Genomic DNA, 12,397 nt, shown 5'->3' on the forward strand with positions numbered 1-12,397 from the left:
ACTGCGGTGGGAACAGCGCAAAACCCACTGACTTTAATCCCACGGTTGTCATGACACTGTTTCTCAAACACCGTCAGGTTAGAAGCAAACACTTGGTAGCAGTTAGTATCGGGTGTCCCTGCTGACTGTGTGTGGAAGCTGGGGGGAAGCTAGCTGCCTCCGTGTAGCTTCAAGCTGTTGCAGCTGTTGAATTAGCAACGCAGTTTGGAAACAAGACCGGGGAACCGCGAAATAAGCATTTTGACCTGCTGGGTGTCACTTTATTTCAGCAAAAACGGTCGCGTCATCAACAGCCTTTTTCTGTTAGTTGCCATCGTTCACTGTGTGTGAGGAGCCGGGAGGACGTAAATAAACCAGCGTGGACTTCTTCTATATACCTCATGAGGTAGGCTTCTCTAAGCTCGACTTCCGTTGCGCCATCTACTGTTCTGGCGGTGAATTGTTTTCACAAGCAAAAGGCTCGTAGAACTATAAATCAAAAAGGGTCTGTCCGATCCGTCTGTCCGTCAGTCCGCAACGGACTCGGAGAAGCATACTGAGGCCTTTTAGTTTCTTTATTTGTCCTTCAGGATACCACATGGATAAATACTAATTAAGTGAACTCTGTGACTGAACACTGCTTTTCTTTTTGTTGTTGTTATCGTGTTTTGATTGTTGAGTGCGATGGTTCTGGTTTTTGTTGCCTCTTAAGGAACTTTTCCAGCATAAACACAGACCTTGTCAGGACCAGTTCACCTCACAGGGACCAAAATTCACTCTTTTGAGGAATAAGACCCTCATTTGCAATGGTGCAGAGGGTACAATGAAGAGTTAATACATTGAAAGAAAAAATTAATAAATAAGAATGAAATAAGAAAATAAAAAATAAAAATAAGAATGAAATAAATATGCATATATATATATATATATATATATATATATATATATATATATATATATATAAAAGTTCCTATATATATATATATATATACTGTAATACAGGGGGGTCATAAACAATACAAGGGGGGTCATAAACAATCACTCTTAATGATCATTTGCTGAGGTCTTGGTTCAGTGTAGGGGTAAGATGTGAATTGTGGGTGGTTTGCAATTATGGTTAGGTATGAATTGGTAAGGGTTAACGTTAAGGGATAAGTTTAAGGTTATAGGCTGTACAAAATGAATGCTAGTCAATACAAAGCCCTTATAAGGATAGCTGTGTGTGGCTGTTTCTGTGTGTGTTTGTGTGTGTGTGAATGCTTGCGTGCTTTGCTTTGTTTAATCTTTGTTCAGCCATTATAACTAATGACCGGAGGGCCGGGTTGGACCTCTGTGTATTGATCGTGAATCAAAGTGTACGTTGCATGGCTTTGAGAAAGGAAAGCAAAACAAGGGAAAGCTCTTAACCATGTCCTCGCTATATACACACAGTGTGCATCTGCCACGTATATTAATTTCCTGAAAATGTCACTGGTGAATCTTTAATTCTTTATGCGTCGTTGATTTTCAAACTGCGCCATCTGTCTATTTATTTTCATGTATATATATATATATATATATATATATAGATGTATATTCTCTTTTAGTTCTTCTATTTACTGCACTTTGTAGATCTAAATATTCCGCGTGCTGTTTTATCTCAAATCTATAATTCCGCAGGGCTCCATAGGTCAAGATAACTGTGCACTCACATAAAATGAAGCTGTTGAAGTTTGACGTTTGACTCTGCGCTGTAACGCCTGGAGTTTAATCTGACAGAATAAGCCAGAGACCATGAAACATCTAATCAGTTGTTTCAGTCTCTCAGTTGCTTCTGTCTCCCCCCCCAACAACCACTGTTACACCATATAGGCTTCTAATTAAACGGCTGAGTAAGTCCAACCATCTTGAGATTAGCCATTGGTTTCTCTTATTTGGGGGGGGGAAACTGCAGAGAGAAAGAACGTTCCTGGTTTTTGTAAACATGCTGATGTTTCTCTTGTGTTTGGATTTTATAAAGAAATGTAGGGCGAGCGCCGAGGCAGCGTTTCAAACATATCGACCCAGTGCATGACGAGGAAGCCGGTAATCTTCTGGATGGATTGTCGTTCAAAATACACTGGAAGCAAACCCTAATTGCAAAGACATTGGCATTTAGCAAATATGATGCTGGACAAAATTGCCAATTATCTTAACATATAAAACACAGCTGTGTTTCTCACTGCCCACACAGCATCTGCATTAAAGGGCTTTTAATCAGGAGGGAGTAGTTTTCACATACAGTGAATGTGGTGTGTTTTGTTTATGTATGTGAAAAAGTAGATGAGAGTTTGTTGCAGACTAGATATAAGCGGTTAATGTCCAATCATTTCAGTATGAAACCCAACCAGCCCACCTGGTCGTCACTGGTCTGTTTGCAGTCGCTGGCAGAGCCGGACCAACTGGCCGACGGGGGAAAGTGTTGGCGTTGATGTTCGAAAGCAGCCGGCGTCACACAGGGAGCTAATTCAGTTGATAAAGAGCACGCTGATTAGTGATTTGCTCCGGTGTGCATTAGAGAGGGAGCTTGTATAGTGTCCGGCTTGGCGATTTAATGGAGTGAACCAGGAGGGAGTTAACGCTAGATTTTTAAAATAGAGGGAAAATGTCTCTATATGGACGGACACAAACAAAGAGGCGGAGGTGGGTTAATGAATAGAAGTGGACAGGAGTGTTTCCTGAGTTGTTTTGCATCATGTTTGTAGAAAAATTTGAAACATGATTGTGATTTTAAAAGCCAACATATTGAAAATATAACAGCTTTGTAGGCAATGAAAATATACAACACGTAAGAAATGGAACAGTAACATATTATATGGTAAATTAATAGTAAAAGTGCAGGATGTGAATTGTTATGAAACACCAGATTGGAAACAGATAACCTGAAAAACAAGATTAGTGTAAGAAAAACAAAATAAAGAATTTTCAAGTCACTTGTAAACAGGGAACATCATACTTGTGCAATGGTGATGTATAATACAGTATTATATAACCACACAAAATGTTTATTTTCCCCTAAAAGTATATCATGAGAAAAGTCTATAATGTTCTATATACAGTTCACATTGACAAAGAGGAAAAATAGCCAAATGGTTAATTGGGCCTTTATAACTAGCTCACACCAGCTGCAAATAGAAATTAGTTTTCTTATTTCCTGTCGTTTTTCAAATCATCTTTCTATCAACTCTTGTGAACTAATACCTCTGTGTTGTGCGATGTGGCTGCAGGTCGTTTCAGGACCTGTCCAAGCAGGTGGACCTGGTGTACGGGACTGTGAGGGACTCGGCCGTGTACGATTACTTCCGGGCGAAAGGCACCAACCCCCTGGAGCAGGACAGCACCTTCGCGGAGCTCTGGAAGACCATCAACAAGAACAACGGCTTTGAGAACTCCGTCTCTGGTCCATCAGATGGGATCAAGAAGGTGAGAACTAAGGTCCTCAAAGAAGTTGTTAGTGCCCGTTAGACTCATGTTGTCTGTTCGATTTCTGCAGACTTCCTGTTGAAAAAGCTGTTTCTTGAAAAACCAAACAAAAACCTATATTCTTGTTTTCTTCTTGGACAAACTAACGAAAACATATAAATAAATAATGTTGATACATGCATTTAATTTCTTGCTATGTAAATTATATAGAAACATAAGCTTAGCCCTTGATGATTATTAACATTTTACTGTCACCAGGTAGGAACAAACTTTACGATAGTTCGGTAATTTCCATTTACCGAACTAGCATTTAAATAAAGTGATATTTTTTAATCTTGTGGAATATTAGGGATTTTAATTATTCTCACAAACTCAGTGTGCTGCTAAATTAACTTTTAATGTGTTCTCTCTCTTCTCCGTCCTCTTTAAAGACAGTAACAAACACACACTCATCTACACAGACACACTGGCAGGGAGCAGAGTGAAGAATAATCCATAATTAAACAAATCACAGCGGAGTCGAGACAAATTCACTTTAAAACATTGAACAACTTTATTATTTGAGCGGCTTACTGTGTTCGCTGTCGTCAGGCCAGTTGCCTAGAAACTACACACCAATGGAAAACCCCCTCTTCTCCTTTTTAACTCTGTTCGTATTTCTAAAATCAAAGCTGATAAATTAATAAATTGCTATTTATAGCGAACAAACTATTGCGCACGTCTCCTTCTGCCTTGAGTCAGAATCACAGTGGAGTAGGAATAGTATTTCTCCTCCAATGAGTGATATTTATTTAAGGTAAGTAAACCTGAGTACTAATGAGACGTGAGGTGGAAAAGTCTGTTTTAAGTGTGTTTGTTGTAAAGACATCGTCTCAGTCTGGGGGGGGGGGGGGGTAGACCAACACATCCCAGCTGCTGTTGTTCCACATATTCTCCACAGTGTGCGCTTGAGGCCACATCACGTGAGTGTGTTTTAAGAAAACTCGACATGCACACGTTAAGAACAGTTGAGTAAATTTAACCATGAAAACAAGAAATTGGATTTGTGAAATACATTTGAAATCAACAGAGATATTAGGTAGATGGTATTTAATATCATGAAGAGAAGTGAGGAGTTTTAATGCCGCCGCGCCTGAGACGTTATTTGTTTGGGTTGTGTTCGTAAAAAACACAATTTCTCAAGTTTTTTGAAAATTCTTTAAATTAAGGACAAACATTCAATTGACTTAAGGATGAACTGATTTGATTTTGTTGGTCAGAGCTCAAGGTCAGTGTCAATTATTTTTGCCTTGTGAATAAAATATCTCAGAAAAACCTCTAGGGAATCCTTTCAAATTTGGTACAAACTTGCACTTGAACTCTCAAATGAACTGATTCGATTTTGGCAGTGGAACGTCCAAAGCCATCACGTTGATATATTAACTCTGCTATAAAGGAATACCTTCCATTTTCTGACCAGTTGTGACATATTCTCAAAGTGGATTCGATTGCTGTGGAGTAAAGGTCACAGTGACCTCCTATTATTGGGAACGCAATTTGTTGGTCAGTCTTTGTCTCTCATAAACACACGCGTGCGTCACTTCCAGGTGAAGCGCGAGTCCTATGCCTTCCTGTGGGACATGGCGGTGGTGGAGTACGCCGCTCTGACAGATGACGACTGCACGCTGACGGTGGCGGGGAGCAGCATGAGCACCAGAGGCTACGGCATGGCCCTGCAGCACGGCAGTCCGTACAGAGACCTCTTCTCTCAGAAGTACGTATAAACACATCCCGCACCCTGGACAACCAAGTGAGGTTTATTGATTGTGAAGCATTAATTGGACTTTGAACTCACTGGTGTCTGAATTAAAAAAAAAAAACTTTAAATTGCTTGAGATAATTAGAGTAGAATCGATGGGGGAATAACACGTCAGCTCATCTGTAATTACCCTGATGAGCTCAAATATTTTCATAACCAAGAAAAGAAAAGGCCCGAGCTTTGAAACTATGATCCAAGTCTTTCTAATCTGTCATTTCTGTTTTAATTCTGTGTAGATATTAGCTTAGAGCAGTTTCTCTGAAAGACGCAGATTCAGAGGAACATTTGATATTCACTGTTCGTACTATTTGTCCGTTGTTTTTGGTAAATCTGTATTTTTTCCCCCAGACACAAGACAGACAGTCTTTTCAGTGCAGCCTTACAAGAATGATATAAGTGAATTTTAAATCGGGACAGCAAGCTTTCTCCTCCAAGTAAAATCTGAATTCAGAGCAAACAACGTCTGAAATTGGAGGATTGATCACTCAAACTGTTCCAATGGTGAAAGATCCAAAACACATCTCTAGCAGGAAGAGAACTGGTGAATACTTGAAGGCGTCTGCAATTGTGATCCTTCATTTTCCCCCTATCATTTAATGTCAGAAGCCGTGGCAGCTGCGTGTACATATGTCTGCGTGTGCCCTGTCTGAATGGATTGTGCCGGCTCATGCTCTGGCGCTCATGTGCCAGTCACCGTTGAAGAGGTTGAATAATGCTGCGCAGAGAGCTAACCGCTCCGATGGGACAGATTCACTGTCTCGGCCGTCATCGGTCTCCACCAGGACATCCCATGCATCAGCCTTCTGTACGCTAACTAATGGACTGACTGAAGTATTTGATCATCTCGGGTTTCCGCGCTCACAGTTTGATGTGAGACCGATTCATCTTCTGTAGTTCTCCTCCCCGTTGTTTACATAGAACTGGTCTTTCAGCTCCAGTCCGCTCTTGTGAAGAGTTTCAGCGCTCCATCACTTAAACGTTTTGTTCTCTGCTGCTGTGCGAACGGCAGTTGAACAGCATTTAACTCACTATGGGTGTTAAATAAACTCGGAGTCAATACTAATACGGCCCGTCATTATGATCTCCATGTAATTACAGTCATGCAGAGGAGTGTAATGTTGATTTTATTATCCGACTTCATGTTTGTCCAAGATAAATTATTAGATTTTTCCATTCTTTATTTCACCCACTTTGTTATTTGACTTGGACAGTAATTAGCATCGAACGTATTCTGGATCGATGCTCTCGACTGCTTGGTGCAGTGTCCTGGAGTGTTATCACATGGTGCTGGGCTGCGGCTGCATGTGAAAGTCCCGCTCACTCTGTCTCTCTCCTCCACAGGATTTTGGAGCTTCAGGAAAAAGGCGACCTGGATATCCTGAAGCAGAAGTGGTGGCCAAAGAAAGGCCGCTGCGACCTGCAGAGCCACGCCGACGCCCAGCCGGAGGGACGGGCGCTGCACCTCCAGAGCTTCGCCGGTGTCTTCTGCATCCTGGCTGCCGGGCTGCTGCTGGCCCTCCTGGTGGCCGCACTGGAGACCTGGTGGAACAGCAACCGCTGCCGAAGAGAGCAGCCCAAAGAGGTGACCACTGACAACTCGTCGGGCCAGGGCCCAGGCCTAAGCCTGCTAACCCAGAACCGGGCCATGGCGGCCTCCACGGGTCCCCCTGCCCCTCCAAGGCCCCGGTCGAGACCCAGACCCCCGGGCCCCCCGGTCCTGCCCAGAGATGCCACTGCCACACTCTACTTTATGGATCCAGCAGGCGCCGACGCCAGCCCCGATTTAGTAGAGCTGCAGTACACCCAGTTGTAATAGGTGTGCCCCTAATGATAGTCCAGACATCATGTGATCGATCTACTCATTCCTTCTCATGTTGGGAGAGAGGTTGGGGTGCTTTGTCAGGGACTTCTCTGAGGCTTCTCTCTCAAACACACTCCCTGGGGTTCTCTCTCATACCGATGCATAGAAACACTGCCTACAGCTCGGGCTGAAAAAACAACCAGTCACTGGTGCTCGTGTGAGAGAGCCGCAGCCGCAGTGATGTCAGCAAATATATTGTTGAATTACAGTTTCAAAACCACATAATGAAATTGTACTTCTGAGTCAGGACGTGCTTCAGTTGTACAATAGCTCTCTTTAGCTAATCCATTCAAGTCTTAATGCTTTAGAGCCCCGACTTCATCTCGCTGCTGTCGACTGGGCAGCCCCTCTGCATGAGGCGCCCAGACAACTAAGGCTTGACATGGATCCCTAAACTAAAGTGTGAGCAAAAGCAGATAGAGAAAAGAATCTGAGCCGTGACCCGCCTGTCTGACGCGACAGTCCAACAATCCAACACACCACTGGCCGAGGACACCCGGTTAAGACCCAGGCCTGTAATCACAGCCAATTGAGCTCCACCAAGGCTGTTCTTTTTGGTGCAGACGAGAGTTTGAGTTGCTGCTGTTGATTTCTATTTCCGTCTGTGTACAGCTGCTCTCATAATAACCACATACTGCTGTCATGAGAAACCTACAACGAACAGCACGGTCTCATTTACAGAGCATTAGACGTGTTAGATGTGTTTTTGTCAGTACATCCATGAGTATTTTTGCAAATCGGTTGATGCAGTAATCTTTTGATCGTTGAACACTTATCTTCAGGCTTGAAATGTGAGTTAAAGATGTGCAGTGTACTTTGTTACATACATTTGTCAGAACACAGCAGCTTAATCCACTGACTGAGGGAAAATACTAAACATTGGAGAAGCACAAGCCAAACAATTTACGTCTCCCTTTTTTCCAGTTTTACATTCATCTAAATCTTGAGTTTTAACATTTTTGTTAAGCAAAATTGAAAGATGTTGACAATGAGCATTTTTCACCACAATCAATGACAGTGAAACAAACATCCATCCATCTTGTATCGCTAAGAGGAAACTCAAAATAACTAAACCCACTGCTGCTGCTACAGTCTGTTCAGCTCCCATTAGATTACTATTATAACAAAAAACACTATAACCGGTAAAGAAATTATTATATTATTTCAAGTTGAGGCTCATTTTACACTATTACTATCTTAGTAACTATCAAACTTACCTTGCATGTGTCATGTGACATCCTGGTCCCATCGTGATTGAGTGATCGCCCCTGTGGCAAACTTGAGGCAGTTTTAATTAGCAGTTGATTCAAGTCAACTCCCTGCTACCGACGTTTTACAGTTTTCATTCAAGCCTTTATTGAACAAGTGTTTAACACTCAGAAGGTAAATCACTTTTAATTGTTCAAAGCATCATGACAGCACAAGCACTCAGTATGTGGACATTGTGACGGCCATTTCCAACAACTGTAAGCCTCAACAATCATTTTTAAGGAATAGTTGAGGTTTTATGAAAATATTATTATTTGCTTTCTTGCTGAGACTTAGATTAAAAGAGTTAGACACCAGTCTGGAATCAGACTGTTACAGATCTTCCATCCAATTCTCAGTAAGAAAGAAAATAAAGAATAATTTCTAAATTGCTGAACTATTCTTTTTTGAATTGCCTAAGTAATAAATAATTGCAATTATATGTCAATACCCAGATTCACAGGGGACCGTTTGAGTTATGTATCATTGTCTGCTCTCCAGCAGGTGACTAAGGATTACGGTCTGGAAAGGGTCTCTGGTCCATTGACATATAATGACATTACGAGCACATCACCTGAAGGGAGGCGGCACATATGGACAGTCAGAGAGAGAGAGACTGGGAGGAGGCCAAGGCTCTTGACAAAGGTCAGGAGAGGCCTGACATACAGTAATGGATGGTCATTGGCTGTGTCAGGGAGAAGGGGCGGGGCATGGGGACCGGGCAGGGGTAGACTGTAGTTGTTTCATCTGTCATCTCACCCCATAGTCCCTCCTGTCGTTTGCCCTCTTGTTTTTTGTCCTGTCGTCAGGGTGGCTCGACTTTAACGGGTGCATGTGTGGAGGAGAGGGTGCAGTCAAAAGTGAGCATGGTAGCATGAAGCCGGAAATGTACTTCCTTTAACAAGGTCTGCATCGGTAGCCCACATCGGTTTGGTACATAATCAGAAATGAACGCTACATGTCCGTCAGATAGAATTCACCATTATCCCAGTGTAGTTGCTCCTGTGCATTTGAAGCCACCGTCCACACGATAGGATTCAAGGGATGGAGTTGCGGTCACAAGGTCCCGGCGATACACGTGCAAATGAATCAGGAGTCAGTCTAACCATATTTGAGAAAAAAAATAATTTAACGTTTACTTTAACTGTTTAGTTTTGTCTATATCCCATATGTTAACATGGAGTAGGGCGATTTATGACCAATACTGCAGCCATCCACCAGGTGGCGGCTCAGACACTTTGGCTTCGCTTTTGGGGAGCTTTCATGTCTTCCAACTTAATATACAGTACAGTGTATAATCTGTGCTGTCCCCTCTAGTGGAATAATTTGGTTACATATGTACTACACATGTAGTACATAATTTGTATGGCAACAAATAACTATCTATGTGAAAGCGTGGTTAAAAACCAGTTATTCTCTGGCTTTAGATGGAAATAAACACATGCTCTCTTTTTTTTGGCCTCTCCCTCTTCTCCCATATTTGTGTTGCCTCATTGTTTCTGGGTGAAACAAACTGATGAATTTCCTCACTATGATTTAAATAACTTTGATTAACTGATATCAATTGCTCTGTCTTTTTTTTAGTTTTATTGTCACAAAGTCTAATTCATTGGATCGGTGCATCCATTGGAAGCCTTGTTAACGGCTGATGCTTTTCATGCAAGAGTTGCCTCCTGCCAATGTGTGGTCTTTTAATTAAGAAAATTGACACACTTCTGCATGAAGAGACATCTTCATTCAAGTTCATTTCAGATGTGGAGACATTAGCTTTTTATAACCCAAAATTTAAGACTTGGTGTTTTAGGTTAATGTCTCCCTCTAAGTCAACTGCTTGAAAAATCTCAGCATATTATGAATTTGTGTGTTTGGGTTTTGTAAACAAAGCAGAAATAAGCCCTAGTTTCAGCATCCTTCAAACGCACATGAATAGAACTGGCTGTGTGTTAGACTTTGTCTCACTGAATGAAAGAGCAGTCTGCTCAGCATGTACTGTGGTCGGTGGTTATGATGGTGATAATGAAACAACATTTATAACCTGTCTTCTTCTGTCTTCTTTCCTTCTCTATCCCCATCCTGTTTTTCCTTTTAAATTCCTGACCCCTTCCACCGCACATTCATTTCACTTTTATTCTTTATCACACTTGCTCTTAATTACATTTATGCTCTCCCTTCCATTACAACCTCTGCTCACCATCCTTTCTCCTGGCTTCTTTTATTCTACACACTCATTGTGGCTCTGGCTTTCTTTTCATCCGCCTCTAGGACAAAGAGGTGAACCTGGAGCAGGTCCACCAGCGTATGAACAGCCTCCTGGACGATGACTTGGCCCACAAGCAGCTGCCGGGCCAGTCTATCGAGATCTCTGCCCTGGACATTGGCAGCATGCATCCCAGCCAGTCCCTGGAGGCCCTGTCTGCTCGGGACTACTCCCGGGGGTCGCGGCCAATGTCTGTGACCACCTTCCTGCAGGAGGGTCACGGGCCAGGAAGGACACTGGGTGCAGGGGCTGGCAGGACCTTGCCCCTGCCCCTCAGCAGTGCCACCATGCCCTCTATCCGCTGCAAACACAGGGCGCCCAACGGGGGCCTCTTCCGGCAGAGCCCAGTGAAGATGCCCATGCCAATGTCCTACCAACCAGTGCCAGGAGGAGCCATCCCAGAAGCCGGCGAGCTCAGCCACGGGACATCAATCTGAGCATGTTGAACATTCACAGACACTCAAGCTCAGACTGGAGCACTGTACAGAGCTGACAGTGTGAGGAGATATAAATAAAATACTAAAAAAGGATTTTTATCACCAGTGAGGAGGAGTCGTTGGAAGAGGACTCGTGACAACACACTGGGACTTTAATGTACATACTTGTAAGTACAAAGAGAGATAGAAGCAACATTAAAAAGTGTATTTTGAATATTCTCAACAGTTGAGTTTAAAAAACACAAAAGTTAAACAAAAAAAAAAGTTAAAAAAATGACTGTTTGAATGGCTTTGTAAATTTTGTTCTTTATGAATAAAGGTGACGATTCTTTGTGGTTGTTTTCTAAGTGCCAAGTTAAAAGATGTTTTCTTCAGATTAACATTAACTGAATGTACTGTAAGAAATCATGATGATGATACAAAAAAAAGACATTTCACACTTAAACGACATTGGAAGAGTTTATTTGTTTCGTATGAAAACAATAAAAATATGATACAAAAAATGGAGATGTGTGTTGGAAAAACATTAATATCCATGTTGTGATGTCAGTGAGTATCTACGACTCTGGGATTATTTACACAATGGTGTAAAACGAGGAAAGCCTGAAATGTTTACGCAATTTACTCTTTTTCTTAATAAAAAAAAAGTAATTAGGTAATATTTTGATTTGTTTTAAAATACTCATTACCCAACCACTGTTTCTTGTATTCAATATAAACTTAGTGACCCTTAGTGACACTTAGCTCATCCAATACTCTCTCTATTCCCTCTTTGGTTTCCATTGCTGGAGGAGTTCCTGAATGATGTTTACTGCCAGAATCTTTATTTGTTTCTGTGTTCAGGACCAAGTTTTAGTTGAATGGCTACATAAGTTTAAATTAGATCACTTTAAAACTACCCTTGGGGAAAATGAGAGTTAGTTCGTCCCCGGATTTTTCATTTGTTGGTGTTATTTTGAAGTAGAATCTCATCCTTACCAGTTCCAACCAACAATAACGACCAGGGAGAAGCAAAAAATGACGCCCAAAACAACACTAGTGGCCATTTTACCCATTTAATAGCTACTGATAATTGAACCACCTGACAACCACCCAGAGGGCCATCTCGGCAAATCTATCAACACACATATACAAGAGAAACAGAAAACTGCCCATGTGGGGAATAGAGGATAATTCCTCACATTGGAGCTGACCCAAAAGCCACCTCCACACCATCAGCGGCCCAGACGGACACATATACAGGGGCTGTGGTTTTGACGATAAAAGTCTCTTCCCCTCAAATAGAGAAACGACGGGAAATAAAGCGACAACCGTTGATTTGTATAAACCTCAAAACATTAACCATTTCAAGCTCTTTATATTTGTGTATTTATTTT

The 12,397-nt window shown here is 41.9% G+C and overlaps 1 protein-coding gene across 3 annotated transcripts in view; it reads left to right on the forward strand.

Annotated features, from left to right (window-relative positions):
• grid1a (glutamate receptor, ionotropic, delta 1a) overlaps window positions 1–11,504 on the forward strand; it is a 261,685-nt gene extending 250,181 nt beyond the window's left edge. Inside the window, exons 13-17 of one of the 3 annotated variants that reach the window (XM_062400358.1) lie at window positions 3,225–3,420; window positions 5,007–5,173; window positions 6,560–6,800; window positions 8,829–8,972; window positions 10,590–11,504. In XM_062400358.1, the coding sequence (XP_062256342.1) occupies window positions 3,225–3,420; window positions 5,007–5,173; window positions 6,560–6,800; window positions 8,829–8,972; window positions 10,590–11,021 (1,180 nt within the window). In that variant the 3' untranslated portion in view covers window positions 11,022–11,504. The remainder of the gene's footprint in view (window positions 1–3,224; window positions 3,421–5,006; window positions 5,174–6,559; window positions 6,801–8,828; window positions 8,973–10,589) is intronic. The other 2 variants (XM_062400359.1, XM_062400360.1) reach the window with 2 other exon arrangements.
• Window positions 11,505–12,397: the final 893 nt, after the last annotated feature.

The sequence above is a fragment of the Platichthys flesus genome, chromosome 12 (assembly GCF_949316205.1).
Source record: "Platichthys flesus chromosome 12, fPlaFle2.1, whole genome shotgun sequence".
NCBI classification, from domain to species: domain Eukaryota; kingdom Metazoa; phylum Chordata; class Actinopteri; order Pleuronectiformes; family Pleuronectidae; genus Platichthys; species Platichthys flesus.